At 42.9% G+C, this 19232-nt stretch overlaps 1 protein-coding gene across 1 annotated transcript in view; it reads left to right on the top strand.

Moving 5' to 3' along the window:
• ADAMTS6 (ADAM metallopeptidase with thrombospondin type 1 motif 6) overlaps positions 1 to 19232 on the top strand; it is a 324386-nt gene that overhangs the window by 210110 nt on the left and 95044 nt on the right. Inside the window, exon 15 of the mRNA XM_077816928.1 lies at positions 18297 to 18399. Within this exon, the coding sequence (XP_077673054.1) occupies positions 18297 to 18399 (103 nt within the window). The remainder of the gene's footprint in view (positions 1 to 18296; positions 18400 to 19232) is intronic.

The raw sequence follows: 19232 nt of genomic DNA, 5'->3' as shown, positions 1-19232 counted from the left end.
TCTATGAAAACAGCATTCTTAGTGGCAATCACCTCCACCAGACATGTAGGAGAAATAGCAGCTCTCATGGTGGACCCACTGTACACACTATTTTTTAAGGACAAGGTTACCCTCCGACTACACCCCAAATTTCTTCCAAAGGTACATTCGTCATTCCACATCAATGAACCAATACACCTACCAACCTTCTTTCCTAAACCACACACAAACTTTTTTGAATCCACAATGCATACATCAGATGTACATAGGGCTTTGTCCTTCTATTTGGATAGAACCAAGCCCTTTAGAAACTCTCTATATTCTTTGTCTCCATTGCGGAGCACTCCAAAGGGACACCTATTTCTACCCAGAGACTTTCAAACTGGATTTCTGACTGTATCCAACTATGCTATCAAATAAGGAAAGTTATGCCTCCAGTCAGCATCTACTAGATCTGTGGCTACCTCCGTGGCTTTTCTCTGCAAAGTTCCTCTGGCTGACATCTCTAAAGCGGCCACTTGGACTTCTGAACACACATTTGTTAAACATTATGCCCTTACTCAAGGCCCTCTCTCTGATACATGATTAGGCAGAGCTGTATTATTTACTGCATTCCTACCAAATCCAAAGTTCCTACCTCCTTGAGATACACTGCTTTTAAGTCACCTGGAGTGGAGCACCCACAGGGACATCTCTGTTGAAGAAGAGGAGATTACTCACCCTGTGCAGTAACTGACATTCTTCGAGATGAGTGTTCCTGTGGGTGCTCCACTACCCACCCTCCTGCCTTCTACTTCAGAAATGGGGTAGCCTCTGTTGTAGAGAAGGGACTGAGGAGACCGGTCGCGCAAGCGTGCTATTAAGGTACACTCAGAGCGGGGGGGCAGGCTCTGCGCGTGCGTGACCGGTATGAGTACTGCTGTAAAAATCTCTGAGGAAAGGCGCAGGGACCCACCAACACCTGGAGTGGAGCACCCATAGGGACACTCATCTCAAAAAACTTCAATTACTGCACAGGATGAGTAACCTCCTCATTTTCCATGGGAAGAGTTTCCAAGAAAAATTCTGTTTTGGGAGAACCAAAACAGAATTTTTGAGCATTCTGGCTGCCACATGGCAAAACTGAAATTTTCTCATGAAAGTTTTTGGTTTTGTGAAAAGGGCATTTTTAATTGGAAAATCATTCAAAAAAATTTTTTTCAACCTGCTCTAGTCCTCTCTCTTATAGGATAGAATTGGCACCAAACTTGTCACAGAGAAGACACATAAACTGGCTTTTAAGCACAAGTTCAGCAGGATGTTCTATATCAGTGATTCTGTGATAGGGTCTTCTGTGGCCAGGCGGCCTAGTGGCTAAATCGCTGGTTTTTCAATCTGTAAGGCCAGAGGGGGATAGTAGGGGAACCCAGGCCCTCCCTCTCCACCGGGTCCTAGCCCAGGATTCTGTGTAGGTCAACCCCTAAACAGTGGAGATGGGTCTCCCTTCAGGCAGAGGGGTCTAGACCCACTTCCGTAAACTACTTCCTACAAGTCTGGTTTACTTTGGGGCATGGCCCAGCTAGTTAAGTTGTCCTGTGGCCGGGACTTATTTGCAGGTTCCCCTTGGCAGGAGAGCCCTTACTTGTCTCAAGTGGCTGCACTGGCTGGCAGATCACTGATCCATCCCTTTGGGTAGGCAGACAGAGAGGTCCTGTCTCCTCACCAGTCAGCCTCCAGTTGAGCCAGACTCCCTTCTCCCCCCCACCCCCCCGCCCCCGAGGCCTGGCATTGGCTGCAGGTATAGCAGGGTGGGGCTAGCTGAACCCAAAGGTTTTCTCTACTCCCTTATAGATGCCTATTAAAAATATCAAGCTTACAAACGCAACAGAGAGTGTTGTAATAGTACCAGGCAACCTCATATATCTGTTTTTACTATAATTCATCTTAACGCTACAGAGCAGGAAGATGTTGCTGACACAGCTACACCAGAAAGTACAGACTGTTCTAGACATTGTTGTGATGCTTGTGAGACTGTATCCAGAGAGAAGGAATAAAGGACCTCTCAAATTTAATGTGTAGCAAGTTGGATTTGTGATTATAGTAATGCATTTGTAACTTTTTCTTTTTAATATCATTTTACATTACAGGGACAATAGTATATAATTTATAGGAATAGTGTAGTATTCTTTTAAATTGCTTGTGAACCCTTTACTTGCACCCACTGTGTTGTGTGTGTTAGAAGCCACTGGAATCCAGCCAGAACAACAGTGTGTATATGTAGCTAGGCCTTACATGTTGTATATATTTAGTAAACTTGGTTAGTGGGACCACACCATGCTTGTATAATTCCTTCTTATCATGGTTGTTGTATAAAAAATAAAGGATACAACAGGAATTCAACTTTAACTATGGTATTGTGCCTCTATAACAGCTGTTCCCCTTCAAGTGCTTGTGCACATTTATATTCCATTTCCAGATGTATGCATGCCCAGTACACTCAAGTCAGAGATTTTAGCTACAGTATCCACTGGGGCAGCTCATGCATCCTGTGTGTCCTTGTCCCTCCAACTGAGGGCATAAAGGGTGTAGCTGCCCTTGTGGGGCAAACTCTGAGCCAAACCAGGGCTGCTCACCCAGCTGCTACAGTGAGTCTGCACTCAGGCATCCAGCAGCAACCTATCGCTGAGCAGAGCCTGGGTCAGATAACCCGCAGGCTCTGGTATTTTTCAACAACCCCACCAGAGCTGCAGATCAGACTGAGCAACAGCGCCACCTGGCCAGGAATTCTCCTGCTGCCTTGCCCTTCACCAGATCCTTGAGACTCTCAGGCTGCTCCTGCCCCAGCCTTGCTTGAGTCCTGTCCCAGTATCATCCTTGCCCTACTCCAGCCTTGCTCCAGCCCTGTCACTGACCTGCTCTAGCCTTGCCTCCCGCTCCTGATCATCTCCAAGCCCTCGGACTCTGACTGCCTGGCTTCAACCTTTGGCCTGCACTGGACTCTGGCTACATTTCTGATCCTGGTTTGTCTATGGACTCTGATCTTGGTTTTGATTCCAGCGCCACCCTTGGCCCAGGCCCAACCCTACACTAGCTGCAACCTACTCTCCAACCATTAGGTATGATTACTGGAGGCAGCGCCTGACAGCCCTGAGCCACCATCAGTTCCTTCACCCCCCTCTCCCCACAAGGCTACAAGTTGGCGCTCTCTCTTATGCCTTGAGCTCACAGTCTTTTCTAGCTTAGCAGTATTTTTCTAATATGTAGATAATTTTTAGGGTTAGTGTTAAATTTTTAGAGTTTCCTTTGTTTATTCCCAGGTGGGAAAACTTTTCTGTTCCTAGGGCGGTACTCTGGTACGGCATTACTATGCAGAAATCCACAGGATTTCAACATTGCCCTTCATATCAGGCTGCTTTGCCCATTGCCTCCTTTCTCTAGGTGAAATGCATGTAAGGGACAGGTGCAGCATTTACAATAAGGACATGGAAGTCTTGTCAGGCACACTTACTGGAGTAAATAGAGAAATCCATGCATACAGCCTCGGCTCCAGGCCAATCTGGAACTGAACAAGAAAAGTTCTCCTTCAAAAGTGCTCAAGCTGCTCCAAGGGCTTCTTTGGACTCCCACAAGAGGAAAAAGCACTTGAAGTCACACACGGAGAAGCAACATGGAGAAGCGGTCCTTTCCTGGAGCCGTCTTTTAAGACAGCCAGTTTTCCAGTTGTCTTCAAGAGAAGACTGAGCTGAGAGCCAGGAAGGACTCCTTGACCTCTCACAAGAACGCCAGCTGGTGTATTTCAGTTGATACTGGCCCCCATAAGCCCTCCAGTACTGAGGCAAGGGCAAGGCCCCAAGAACATTGCTCCACACTATCATCTAAGTTGTTTTCAACACCAGTAGCGTCGACCACTAAAGCTCCTGTGCCAATGGCTGTGGTACTGATGCTTTAAATATTCATGCACGTGGTGCTGATGGTGGAGGTACTCTTACTGTGAGTCCCATCACCCGCCAACCCCCGGCATGCATAGATGTCAGGGACTGCTCTGCCTCCTGGAAACAGATTTTCCCTTTCTGCAACAAGCTGTGCTTTTGGGGCTTTTTGTTGCCAGCCCTCTGACCATCAATTTCTACAGTACCACATAGACTTTCCAAGCAGCCAAGCATTCTGACTGGTACTGCACTGCCTCTGCCGAGGAATATTTGTTTTCTTCCCCTGAATTCCAGAGCAGAGAGGCTTCTCCAGCCAGGTCGCAGAGATTCAAGTTCTTGCCTCCTCTTACTCCAGGAGAGCACTCCACACTGGGAGCTCCAGTCAATGACAAGGGACTTTTTTCCTGGGTCCCTCAGCTTGTCCCCAATACCTTATTGTTACCCATCTTGGTACTAATGGACACCACATGGCATCCCTCAAGCTACCAGGGTAGAGTCAGCCTTCCACTCCCAGCCCAGGTCATTGACTCCACCTCCAGAAAGACACTATACCACCTCCAATGCCTGAGAATGTCACCAGTTGGATCCTTCCAATGAGATTATAGAAGAGGAAGGGCAGCACGTGCCTACATATTTAATCTTCCTCATCTGATGAGACACTAGTGCCTGAATCATCCTTTCCAGATGATTATAAGGCCTTTCACGATCTTATGTGGAGGATCTCATTGCCACTGGGCAGACAAGCAGAGGTGGTTCCAGGGAACTTCCCCGAACGGCTAGACATCCAACAGACTGGATAGGATAGATTTACCTGTAAACAAGGTGCTGCTCAACCCTGCCAGACTGTTTGTGCAGATACCTTCCTCCCTGACACCTTCCTTGAAAAGGATGGATTGCTGATATCAAACACCATATTAAAATGTTTTTTCTCTTGCCTTGTGCTGCATTCCCTGATTGTGGCCATGGGGAATCATAGATCAAGGCAGGGGCACAGTTCAAATCCATTCCCAAAGACAAAGAGCCCAAAAGCTAGACCTCTTTGGTAGGAAGGCTTACACAAGATTTAGCCTACAAATGCATATAGTACACTATATTGTCAAAATAAGTTTTTATTAATTCGTACTCCATGACCAAATTTTCCAACAAACTCCTCCAGGAGTTGAGAGAGGAATTAAAGACTTTGGTAGCTGAAGCTTTTCCATGGTAGGAGAAGATCCTTACAGGTGGCACTTAATGCTGAGGATACAGCATCCAGGTTGATGGTGATAGCCATATCTATGCCATCATGATAGCCATCATCCCTAGGGAGGTCCAAAACACCACTGAGGATTTGCTGTTTGAGGGGTGCAAGCTTTTTGCAGACAAAAACTGACAAACTGTTCATTCTCTCAAGGGCTCCCAGGACAATGCTTCATTTCTAGAGGTGTGTAAACCAGTCCCAAAAAGGAGGCAATGCAGGGTTCAACATAATTTAGAGGCAGCCTTCTTCCCAGTCCCAACAGACTGACTCTCTCAAAAAACACAACAAGTTTCCAAGGAGAGCACTTTCAGCATGTGCCTCAATGGGCTGTCTGCTTCAGGTCTGTTCTACTTTAAAGCAGCTGTTTTGGCTCCTTTGTCAAGAGCAGAGTATCTGTCAATCAGGATTTTCCCAACCCATCCTTTCCCTTTGGCAAATGGTTGTACCTTTACCACAGGGTCTGGAACTCCATAACTAATGGTCAGTGGGTTCTGTGGAACTGGGTTACACCATCCAGGTACAGACTTTGCCTCTCCCCCTGCTTCTCCATCCCTATTCATGAGGCCACACTGTTTCACGATGTACAGTCTCTTTTAGATCTCAGAACTACAAATGAGGTCCCTTTACAGCACAGCAGAAAGTGCTAGGTTCATTGAGACTGCTCTGGAGAAACTACAAACCCAAGAGACAATGCTGGTACAGTCAACCCTGGAGGCATATGCAGCTGCTAGAGAGCTACATAAGCGCTCAGAATTGGTTTCCCTGGTAGTACAGGAAGGCTTCCAACTGGTACTGGAGACTAGGGACCCTACTCTGGCCCCTTGGCAACTCAGGGTGCTGTTGCAATCAACTTTCCTTACCAAGGAAGCTGGTACCATTGAGGGGGAAGCCGTCTATGATTTCGTTCGCATTACTATCTCTGGGCTATCTTTCTCTGGCACTAACGGAGTCTGCTCCCTTATTATAGGAGATCTAAGAGTTTTCATCTTTTTCAGATTCGGATGTTGGTTCTATGTGTCTCAGCTGAGACAGGGCATCCATTCACTGTCAGAGACTTACGTAAAACCTTGGGTCTCACCTACCAAGTGGCAATGGCTCAGTCAACTTTGGGCCGCAGGACCAAGCCAGTGAACTTTCTGGACCCTGTGGTGTTACTCCCCCACTGACACCAGAGACAACATCTCCTTGTTGCTGGGACTGGGGCTGGGACTGGGACTGAGCAAGTGGAACCCATTCCAGCAGTTCCTCCACCACAGAAGATCAAGCAAATGCCGTCTCAGTGTCTAGGCTTTATACCTCAGTCACAGAACCTGCCAAGAAAGAGGGTCAGAAATTACAAGAGGTGACCACCACCACCTTCTTCTTCAGCTGCAAATTCCTCCTGTCCAGTGGCTTCATCCATACAAGTGTTTTTCATGCTTTGTTCAAGGACAGACTGCCATTCATAGATGCTGTCTTGTATTTTTCCTGGTGGGTGTTCTGTCCCTTCCCCAAGGCCCCACCCTTGCTCCGTCTCTTCCTGCCCTGCTCCACCCCTTCCCCCAAGGCCCCCCGGCCTGCTTGCCACTCCCCCTCTCTGTCCCCCATCCTCCAAGCACCTCCTGCCCGATAAACAGCTGGCGAGCCCCAGGCTGGAACCAGTGTGGTTGGTGGGGGCTGAGCATCCCCTATATTTTTTTCATGGGTACTTGAGCTCTGAAGCACCCACAGAGTCAGTACCTATGCTGCCAGTCCCCAGAGCTGCCATCTGCTCCTACCTCTCTGTTTGCCAATCATTTACGCCATTTCCTAAGTGCTTGGTCCGACATCACTTCAGATCAGTGGGTGTTAAGCACAGTGAACTTGGAGGTACCCTTTAGTTTGTTTCTTTTCCCCTTTCCCACCCTCCTTCCACATCCCTCTTCAGGGACCACTCTCACGAGACCATCTTTCAGTAGGAGGTCCAATCTCTTATTCAAATAGGGAGCTGTAGAGGAAGTTCCTCTGTTCCTCAGGGAGGGGTTTTTATCCCTGCTATTTCCTTATTCTAAAAGTGAAAGGCAGTCTCGGGCCTATCTTAGATCTAAGAAAGTTACACAAATTCCTGAAGAAAATAAAATTCTGCACGGTTATCCTAGCCTCTATTATTCCTTCCCTAGAGCAGGGGGACTGGTTTGCTGCCCTCAGCTTGAAAGACACGTGCTTCCATATGGTGATCCTGCGGAACCAATGGCAGTTTCTCTGGTTCATGGTAAATGGACTCCATTACCAATTTACAGTGCCATTCAGCCTGTCAGCGGTGATAGCAGTGTTCCTTTGAAAGCCATGTGTTCCCTTACCTGGATGATTGTCTGGGCCAAGGCCAAAGCTTTTCTATCACTTTCAAAGTTTGAAATGCGTTGGAGCTTAGTGCTGAAAGCACATCCTGTCACTACAGTGTGCAGCTGCCTCAGGCTCCTAGGGCACATGGCAGCATGTACACAAGTAGTACAGCACTCCTGACTGCATCTCAGAAAGCTACAAGGATGACTTGCTTTGGTGTATTTCCTGAGCTGTCATTGCCTAGACATGGTGGTTTGTGTACTAAGGATGACACGATTACCATTGGACTGGTGGATAGACCATCTGAGGTGTTCCCTTTTCTCCCCCACAACCAGCACTCACTTTAGTCACAGATGCATCATCTCTGGGTTGGGGAGCACATATGGGGTTCCTGAAGACTCAGGGTCTTTGGTCTTCCCATGATCTGAAGGCTCATATAAATGTCAGAATTGTGAGCTGTCCGTCTTGTTTGTTCAGCCTTCCTTATAGATCTCAGGGGAAAAAATCTGCTTGTGTTTACATAAAACATAGTTGCTGTGTTGTCTGATAACAGACAAGGAGGAGAGGATTCCACTCAGTTGTGCCAGGAGGCGAGTCTCCTGTGAGTCTGCATAGCCAATTCCATTCACAAGAGAGCTGCTTACCTTCCAGGGGTCAGAAGGCAGTGCTCAACCTAAGCAGGTCCTTTTCCTATCATCTGGATATGGCCAGATCAATCTTCCAATTGTGGGGGACTCCGCAAGTGGACCTGTTTGCAACAAGGATGACCAGAAAGTGCCATCAGTTCTGTTCCCCAGGAGGTCACAGCTAAGGTTCATTGATGGATGCATTCCTGCTGCCATGGAAGAACACCCTGTGGCATGCTTTTTCTCCAGTCCCGTTACTGCCCAGAGTCTTGTCCAAGTTCAAACAAGACTATGCTCACATTATACTTACAGCATCGATGTAGCCTCAGTAGCACTAGTTCTTGATCCTGCTAGGCTTGTTCATTAGGCTCCTTTGTCCCTCCCACTGGATCCAGATTGCCCAAGACTATGGCGGCCTTTTTCACCCCAACCTGCAAGTCCTCCACTTGATAGCCTGGATGCTTCATGGCTAACACCATTAGAAAAGACATGCTCAAGACTGTGCAAGAAGTAATTCTAAATAGTAGAAAGCCTTCAACTAGGAATACTTATCTGGCTAAATAGAAGTGTCTTTCCATCTGGTCCTGCCAGAAAGACGTTCCTCTGGAGCAAGCCCCCATCTCTTTTCTGTACGTGAAACATCAAGGTCTAGCAGTTAACTCTATCAAATTTCATATAGCAGCTATCTCAGCTTTCCTTCCTTCTGTGAATAACAGATCTTTTTTTCCTCAATCCCGTTGCTCTCAGGTTTTTGAAAGTGCTGGACAGAATATACCCAAAGGTGCCAGAACCTATTCTCCCATGGTATCTGAACCTGGTATTAGCAAAGTTAATGGAACCACCTTTTGAACCATTCATGACTTGTTCTCTACTCCACCTCTCTACTACGGTGGTGTTTTTTAGTGCAATTACCTTGGCAAGTAGAGTGGGTGAGTTGAGAGCTCTGGTTTCACAGCCTCCCTATATGGTCTTTTACCAAGGACAAGGTTTACCTTTGCCCTCAAATGAAGTTCCTGACAAAAGTGGTTTACAACTTTCACATTAATCAGGCAATCTAATTGCCAACTTTCTTCCCAAAGTCTCATATTCATAGAGATGAAGAAAAACTCCACTCTTTACATATCAGAAGAGCTTTAGCTTTACCTAGACCAGACTAAATCATTTAGATCATCATCACAGTTGTTCATTGTGGTGGCAGACAGAATGAGAGGCCACCTAGTACCCTCTCAGAGGATTTGCTCTTGGATTTTATAGTGTATTCATTTGTATTGCCAGTTGCTGATGTCATTCCACCAACTAAAGTGCTAGCCCATTTGGAAAGAGCAGAGGCAGCATCTGTGTCTTTCCCAGCACATGTTCCTAATTTGGACATTTGCAATGTGTCAACTGAGTCATCAGTACACACACTTGTTTCACGTTACACTATAGCTCTTCAATCCAGGACAAATGCCATATTTAGGCTTGTTGTCGTACATTCAGTTCAAAGAGACTCAGGGTCCACTTCCAGGTCAATCTGCTTGTGAGTCCCCTACAGTGTAATGGACATGTGCAATGCATCTCATAGAACAATCGTCATGGAAAGGTAGTTTTTTACAGTAGTGCCTAGTAGGTCCAACCAAGAATGGAGCGCCAATGTGCTAGATAGAGCAGTAAACATTCCCTGCCCCAATCTATTTAGGTTTACAATCTAACTAGAATTGTTCTGGATCTGAGGGCACACAGGAATAAACTCAGAAAAAGCTTAATGTAATCTTTAATTGTAGGTAACTATATAAAATATCTGAAAGTAGATCCCTTTATTGATAGGGTTCCTCTTTAATACTTCTAATAAAATGTGTGGGGAATATTCATTTTCTCATGGTATCTTTCCATTGAGATATAGCATCAAACACTTTAATAGTTAATCTTGTGGCAGCTTAGAGACTAACAAATTTGAAGTTGATAGATTTCCACTCCATACGGCTAAATTCAGTGCCATGCATAATGACAGGTTTCAGAGTAGCAGCCATGTTAGTCTGTATCCGCAAAAAGAAAAGGAGTACTTGTGGCACCTTAGAGCTCTTAGTCTCTGAAACACTACTCTGAAACTTGAAGACTTCTGTAATTCTTTTGTATGGTTCTGAAGCCTCCTCAATATCATCGCTTGGAACCTTATGTGATTCTGGGTTATCTTCTTAATCCTTATATTATAGTTTTGCAGCTGAGTGGGAAGCAGTTCTCCCACCCTGTGAAAATGTTTATTATTTCAAAAAAATTTCTGTTCCACAGCAGGACAAAAATGAGCTCATATGAAATGTTTTATGAAAAAGAACAAGACTGACTCTGTAGTCCAGTGGTTAGGCCACTCATGTTAGATATGGGAGACCTAGCTAACTCTTTTAGAACTCTTGCATGCAAGTTATCCAGACCTGCTGATTTAAATATTTTTTATCCCCAGAAGATGTTTAACATGCTCCTTAGTTACTAGTGGACTTGAATGTATTTCATCATCCTCATGTAATATGAGTAAGTATCCTGCCTCTTTCCAAATACAGAACAAAAATATTTATTGAATATTTGAACACGTCTTCCCTTTCTACATCATCATTATTAATAATTTTACTACCTCCATCTAGCAATGAGCCTATCCAATTGCTACAATTTCTTTTGTTCCTAGTATGTTATTTAAAAACTCTTTAATGTCATAAGTGCTACCACCCATGGATTTTCCCCTGATACTTTTAGATTTCCTTATCAATTTTCTATACTTCATAACTTCTCATTTATATTTATTGATCTCTGTTTCCCCTGCACTTGGTGTTCTAATGAATCCATGTGCAATAGTGTCAGGGCAGGGTCATGGACAGCCTGGCCTAGGGGTTAGCATCAGGCACAGGCTGAGGGGCCAGGAGCCAATTACTAACGATCAGGCTGGGTTAGCATGCCAGGAGATCAGACTCAAGAGACAAACTAGAGGGCAGGGATCAAGAGCCAGTTACCAAGAATGAGAATACCAGGAGGTCAGGACTGGGTGATGAAACCAGAAGACAGGAACCAGGATGCAGTTACCCAGAGTCAGGATACCAGGAGATCAGGATCATATAGCAGAAACAGGTAAATGCCAGACCAGCAGTGTATGGCAGGGTGAAGCTCAAGTTTTACAGACAAATTCCTTTTCCTCCTCTGGCTTAAATAGGGGCTACAACCCAGCCAAGAACCTTGGGGCTCTCCCAATCAGAGAGTAGTGTTTTTAGGGCAGTTGGGCTTCATGGACCTACTCCCACATGCCATCTGTGAGCTGCTGGGTGTAGGATGGGAGTGTGGTAATTCAGGACCCCCTTGGGCCTGCATTCAAGATCTGTAGGAGCTGACACATAAATGCCCAGATAATCTTTTAGTGCTGGACTTAACAGTGTACAAAGCACATATCTAATACTAATTTCCTGTCCTTTTTTGAATTTTAGTTTTAAAGGGAAAAACTACTGGCATTTTATGAGGGTAGCTAAAATTTTAGTCCAAGTTTGAATGATTACAACAATTTATATAATTACTTTTTGAAACACATATTACGTTTTATTACGCTGAGAGATAAATATAGTAATACCTGTCTTAAGTAAACGTTGGGAGAGACCAACAAAAATCCAGTGCTTAATGGAGGTTGTCATTAATAAAGGTGGAGCGGAATGTACTCAATACATTTGGGCATATTTTAGGGTGATTTCTTAAGACTAATTGTCATACACATTGTAAGGAGAGTGATCACTAGATAAGCTGTTACCATCAGGAGTGTGGGGTGGGGGGAGAGAAAACCTTTTGTAGTGGTAAACACCCATTTTTTCATGGTTTGTATGTATAAGAACATCTTCTGTATTTTCCACAGTTTGCATCCGATGAAGTGAGCTGTAGCTCACAAAAGCTTATGCTCAAATAAATTGGTTAGTCTCTAAGGTGCCACAAGTACTCCTTTTCTTTTTGTCTAACAAGAGTGTCCTACTGTGCAGATTTCACTATACTAACCCCTGTGTATTATGGTTTAACATGTCTTAATTGTATTGTGTGGCATGGATTTTTTCCCTTGCTTCTTCTCTGTGCCTCTCTCTTTTCTACTCTGGTCCCATTCTCCCCGCACCTCCATTTAATTTGAAATCAGTGCCATTCAGCGCTTTTCAGCTTTCTTACACTCATTCCTTATTATCTGCCTATTGTATCTTTGAGGAATTTGCTGACTGACTTTTGTTCCTCTTTCTCTCTTTTTACTTCTGGGTGCTGTAATATCCCTGGTGACTCATCATCATAATCTTCTCATAACTATTTTTACTTTGCTTAATTCTTGATTTCATTCTTTCTGCCGTTTCTAACTCAGAGATGGATTGCATGTAGGTTTTTTCTAAATCCTTACTGTTTTCCATTTTTTACTTATATTTCTGATCATATTCTTCTTTCCTGATTTCTCCTTTTATACTTCTCTCTCTTTCTCTTAACTTTCTTCAGAGTCTCTTTCCTTTATCTTAATTCTTTTACACTTATGTTGCTTTTTCTCTGTCCTAATTTCCCTACCTCTTCATTTATTCAATATCCTGGCCATTTCATTTGTACTGACATCTTCAGTTGCACTTACATATTAAATCTGGAATTAATGTCTTTTACTTCTTTCACAGTGCAAATTCAGGCCCAACTTCAGTTTACTTTTGATCTTAGAATTCAGTCCACTGATATTCATTGGCTAGAATACCACTGGTAAAAAGTTTGGCATTCTTTAATCTTTTATGTCTACATATCTTTATTGCTCTTTGCAGATAAATACTTTTTTACCAAACTTTTTATATCCAAATCTTGTATTTCATGGCATCTTTTCACCACATTAAAGTCTCAGTTTAAGGGATCAATGGGATGAAGTAGTCAGTCTTCATTAAATTCTCACCTTTTCTCACTGACACCTTCAGAAGTATGTGGTGTAATAAAGTAACTCTTTGCTATTCAGACTACAGTCTTCAGTACATCTAGAATATAAATCTAGTATCTGCATGGAAAGGCACAGTCCCTTTATTATTATTACTGTGATGATCTGTAATGTTAACTGGAAGTTGACAATCTCATTTAAAAATTTTTAATAGAATCCCCTTTTATCTCTACACCCGGTAAGATTTTTCAGGGGAATCTTCAGATGGAGAAAATGTTAAACAGTTTAAGTTTATGTCCTGAAAGATTCGTAGTTCAGTTCCGTTTTTCAATGTAAATGAAAGTAGAATTATTCTAATGATATTACTGTGAGGAGGATATAAGTTCATTCAGGCTTGCAGCAATTTAAATTGCACTAGAACTATAATTCTGGTAATCAGTGTTACCCATTTGTTATATAGTAATTTCTTTAAGGTTTAAAAAAAAATCGAAAATTGCTGAGACTTGCGAATTGTTTCAAGATTTATGATGGACCTTATTGCTAGTCAGTTTTTGAAAGGAGAAGAATGTTTGATTAATGTAAACATTAAGAGTCTACAAAACTGTCATCATTTATATGAAAAATTTGTTTGTACCCTTTCCTTTCTGTTGCTTTTGTGTAGCGTCAGCATTCATTACTCCTCAAGTAATTTAAAAAAGTATTACTCCTTAAAATTCCTAGTATCCATAAACAAAAAAAAGCTTTTTAAGACTTCATTTTTCATTCAGAAATGAAGTAGTGCTTCTGCCCTTTCTTTTGACCATTTTCATTCTTTGAAATCAGCATACTCAACTCCTACGAGACATATTCCTTAAAGGCTTTCAGAACAATATTTGACTTTTCAATTGAGAAGACATCTGCTAATAGAAACATTGAGATCAGCAGAAAAGAGCTAATGAGTACTGGAAACAAAAAGGTGATAGAAAGAACACAGTAATCAGAAATATATTTCCTATCACCAACCATCTCAGTAACTGTTATAAAAATATACGTATTTCCCTAAGCCTCAGGACTTTTAATCAAAAATTCATTTATAAAGTGTTATGAGAAATGGAATCCAGGTAACAATTCTTCCTAAAGCCTCACTTTAATAAAGATGAGGAGCAGCTGCACACTCTGGACATAAGAACAGCATTGGCTTTCTCCTACAACTGGTCCAAAGAGTTCTGCTTGTTTTCACAGCTGTTTGTGGCAATCATGGACAGGATGAAAGAGCTGGGGGACAGGGTCTTGGAGCCGCAGCCCAGCCATGGCAAGAGCAACCTGGGCAGCTGTGGGGAGCCGCGGACCCTCCACCTGCCCTGGGTGGGGGGCTCGGGGGATGGAGACACAGGATGGGGGCTGCTCTCACACACCCCCCCATGGGCAGGTGGAGAGTCTGTGGCTCTACAGCTGTTGTCCTGGCTGGGGGAAGGGGGAGGAGCAGGGCCTCAGGGGGAAGAGAAGGGGCAGGGACGGGGCAGGGCCCCTTTCAAAAAGTGAGAGGACCATGGCCCCTTGGCCCCTCCTCTTCTGGTGCCCCTGTATCTTGTGCTTTAGAGTACAGCAAGATGCAGGTGTCATATTGTCGATCAGTATCACTGAGTTTGAAGGCGAGCACCTAAAGACTCTAAATTCAGCCAACACCTATCAAGAGTATTTAAAAGGATTCAGCCTCAAAGCAGGATCCTGAGATGAGTCCCTTGACCTGGTTACATTCACTGACAGCAGGTTCCCATGTTGAAATAGACCCATTCATCTCTTCAAGCCTAGCAGGTCTCTCTTACCACTTACTCTGAAGTGGTCTGCATCATAAAAGCAAAAGTCTTCAGTGTATATCGTGGCTTTGACACCTTTGTTATGTCAGTTCCTAAAGTCAATGTTATTGAGCTCTTACTCCTTTAGAAATCAGGCATTACAACTGCAGCTGTACCAAAAACTAGAAAACACACAAAGAGAGCAGAACTTCATTACACCACTATCAAAGACTGACTCTGGGCTTCTCTGTATTGTACTGAAGTCTCCAGATACCCTTCTCCAAGTGCAATATTTGGAGAACAACTCAGAGGTTTGAAGTGTGGCAGTATATGTGAGTAAATTAGTCCAGTCATTCAGGTTTGTAACTGAGGTGTCCTCAGAGGTGACAGTATCATACGGGGAAGTTCTATGGCCTTTGTTAACTAAATGATCACAATGGTCTCTTCTGGCCTTAGAATCTGTGAATCTGTCAATCATTTATTCATGGTGCAGCTGTACTAATGTTGATGCAGGTCAGAGCTGAAGGAGCCCTGTTTGCATCCAGGTCAATACCCACTCTGTTTGTATCCAAGTCATTGCAGCACAGGTGATAACTGTAGAGTTGAAGCCAGTCTCTGTGTTTTGGTTGGGAAATCCTGTCAGAATGATATTTTTAAAGAGTGGCAATTTTACTTACAAGTTTTTTCAATTTATCATTCATATAATTCTCTCTCACTTCCCCTCAAAGTTTGGGATTGTACTTTTCAGGTGATGTTTTTCTGTCTTTAGAGATAAACCAGATATATGTATGTATACATATTACATTCAAAAAACCTGTTAAAATGACATCATTTAGGTTCCAAAGTCAAGCACACTAAAGTTTGGAAATGTCAGATTTACTGTTGCCCATGTATTCAGAATATGTCCTCTCCTGTATCCATCCTGTGCACTGAATAAGGCGGGGTCTGTGGGAAAAAGTAATATGTAAGGTAGTATCACAATGTATATGCAGAGGCAGAATTTTTTTTGTATGTAATTTCCTAAATAGTCTTTTAAGGAAAAAGGTAAAGAGAAATTCTATTATGCACAATTGTGACAACCTCTCAATCTTGAACAGGTTTTGAATCCTGAATGTTCAGCAACATAGCACGAACTTCTATCACTTGAAAAGCAGGTCTAACTATGGGCATGTCTATACTTACAGCTGGATCGACACTACTGCGGTTGATGCAGCTGTGTCAATTTAGCAGGTCTGGTGAAGATCCGCTAAGTCGATGGCAGAGCACTCCCCTGTCAACTTCTGCACTCCAGCTCCCCAAGAAGAGCAAGATAAGTTGGCAGGAGAGTGTTTCCCATCAACACAACGCAGTGTAGACACCGCTGTAAGTCGTTCTAAGTTATGTCAACTTCAGTTCCGTAAGTTATGGAACTGAAGTAGCATAACTTAGGTTGGCTTACAGCTGTAGTGTAGACCAGCCCTCCGTTAGCTGTCGCCAGGCAAAGGCTGTTAGCCTGGGGTGTGGGATGGAGATAGGTCCAGATGCTGGGTCCTAGAGGTGATCAGTGGGTGTGGGGAGCCTAGCCTGACCCCCCCTTTCCCCTGTCCTAGGAATTAAAGGTGCCCTTCCTCCATGTGATACCCCCAGAAAAAAAAAAGAAAAAGGATAGGGTGCTTGGGCCATGTGTTGATTCCAGGAAGTTGTTGGGGGGAGTCAGGTCTCCCTACCTTTCTTTCTACCACCTCTTGACGAGTTCTGGGGGATCTGACTTCATGTGGCATCTTCGGAGAGTGAGGAAATCAGCTTCTGGGTCCAGCTGCTGAGGCTGGGGGGATGTGGTGTTTACAGGATGTGATCCTGGCCCTGTTCCTGCTCCATGTATTGCCCTCAGAGAGGGGCATGTGCTGGGTCCTGATATGCGGGGAGTTCAGCCCAACTCTTTCTCCTCCCCACTGCTACAAATGTGCTGGCAGCTCCGGTACAGTGTCTGCTGCTGTTTTGGCAGCAGCGTGAGCCCAGCCTTAGAATATTTGTTTATTATTCTGTCAGGCTGCCAGAATTTTCCCGAGGAAAGCTAGAGAAGACAAGTGCCAAATTTTAACAGTTAAACTCTCAGCAATGGCTGAATGGAGTTTCATAGGGCAAAGAGAAGGCACTGCTGTAGCCTGATGGTTGTGCCTCTATGAATAGCAGAGACTTGCTGCAAACAAAGATGTGGGATCTTCGTAAAGGAAAGATTGGAAGAGGTTGGAGGCGTAATTTACAAAGGAAACAGTGCAGAAATTACAGGGTAGTGCCATGTTCAGTATTTTATTGTACTTAAAAATATTTTTAAACTTGTAGGAAACTTCTTGCTTAGTTTCCAAGTCATGATTTTATGGCCTTTCTATGATAGGAACTTGAACTACAATATACTGAGAGTTATGGTGATTATGTAAATATTTGCATAGTGCAGTAAGTTTTACCATACTTGTTTATGTAACCCCTTTCACAATGAATTCATCTCAGATTTCTGAACACCACAAACTGGCTTAGAAATACAGGTAGACCAGTAAAAATATCAGAAATGAACTCTGAGGCTGCTCATAAAATGTTTATTAACAGTTAAAAATTTCTGTCAAAAAAGTTCTTCTGTTCTAGCTTAAAGACAATATTCTTAATCTGTTTCAAATGTTTTAATTTACCTTGTAAATCTTGTAGTTGCAGAATTGCAAAAGATAAATTATCCTAGACTATGCTATTTTACACAGATTTCAGAAAAGATCATCTTGCAATGTTAAATTCAGAGGTTAGCAATAAGTTGACTTTGTTATTTTGAACCTAAACGTTGCATAGACAAAAAAGTGTAAGTAATAGCAGTGAATTATATTGTTCCTGTAATTCTTCCTTGGAGAAAACACAGTCTTCTACATCACCAACAGTGCCCTAGATGAGAAAGCTATTTAATACATGTCTGGGCTCAGTAATTGATTGTGAGAAGTTAGTAGATTAAATGTAAATAGTGATTCCAAATTCTTTAAATTTGGAAGGTGCTTAGAATTGGGACTAAACCTTGTCCAGTCTCATTCTTAGACCTAAAATGTTTTTTGTCAAAGCTAGTCAGTGAACAATAGTAGGTCTTCAAACTGCAATTGAGTGTTATGTGATGTTACAAATCTGATGTTACAAATGTGATGTTACAAATCTGTTTCTTGATCCCTTAAATGCATACCTAAGAACAGCTATGGCAACTGAGCCTGAATCTGTCACCAAAAAGATTTTGTGTTTTAGTTTCTTCAGTTGATTTTTGTGTGCGTTTATAAGGAGATACCTGATGGATTGATTGCAAAGTGAACCGTGACATGATTCTGAGTGTAAAGTTATATGGAAACTGTTGTAACACTTAACTTTGTTTAAGTTAGTTCGTGCCTGCCTAAGATTACAAAATAGACACTTCATTCTGAATACCAGTTGTAAAACAATAAAGCAAGTGTCAGAATCAGAGCCACAAAATAAAGCAGTGAGCTAACATAATGTAGTTTAATACCATTTTATTTGTAAGTAATATAACCATGTCCTTTTTATATTAATGTTAATGTCTAATACATCTTTATTTTAATTTTACTTTAGCCGTGTCCGTCAGGGTCCCGTGATTTTCGAGAAAAACAGTGTGCAGACTTCGACAATATGCCCTTCCGGGGAAAGTATTATAACTGGAAGCCCTACACTGGAGGTAATGTGTAGCTTGGCAGAGATATAAATGTGACATCTCTGACAACACTCAGTTGACTAATCTTGAACTTTGATTTTTCAGTAGCCATCTGTTGACCCATTAATTAAAAATACAAAATTCACTAAAGGGCATATCAATGGAAGGGCCATATTGGGGTGTTGACATAATGAATGTGTGACAGGGGATGCTATGCAAGAAAAATGCACCACTTCATAATGTAAAGCCTTTCCCCATCAACTCCCTTAGCAGCAGTATGCAGATACTGGACATGGGTGGATGATCCACTACTACACTTGGACACTGTAGTGAGGTGTACAGTATGAAAGTCCCAATAGAGTTCCCCTACCTGGAACTCCACCATCCTGGATGGTGTGCGCGTACATAAGAGCCATTGAGCTACAACAGCTTCCATTGTGTGGAAAAAAAAAAAAAATAAAACCCAGAATGTCTGGTTAAACAATATTTTTCTATTTGATCTCAAGTTTAAATAGCAAATCTTCAGCAGAACTTCCCTGTCTAGGAAGTTAATTGTCTGACTTTTCCTATAATCCTACTCAGATTATAAAGGCAGATGGGACCACTGTGATCATCTAGTTTTATCTCCTGGATAATGTTGGCCATAAAACTTCCCTGAATTAATTCTCATTTGAACTAGGGTATGTCTTTGTAGAAAAATATACAACCTTGATTTAAAAATTTCTAGAGATTAAGAACACACCATAACCCTCAATAAATTGCTCTGCTGTTTAATTACCCTCACTGTTAAAAAAATGTCACCTTATTTCTAGTCTAAATGTGTCCAGCTTGAGCTTCCAGCCACTGGTTCTTGTCCA

The sequence above is a fragment of the Eretmochelys imbricata genome, chromosome 5 (assembly GCF_965152235.1).
Source record: "Eretmochelys imbricata isolate rEreImb1 chromosome 5, rEreImb1.hap1, whole genome shotgun sequence".
NCBI classification, from domain to species: Eukaryota; Metazoa; Chordata; order Testudines; family Cheloniidae; genus Eretmochelys; species Eretmochelys imbricata.
Note: the sequence above shows the minus strand (reverse complement) of the source record. Positions and strands in the feature narration are given on the sequence as shown.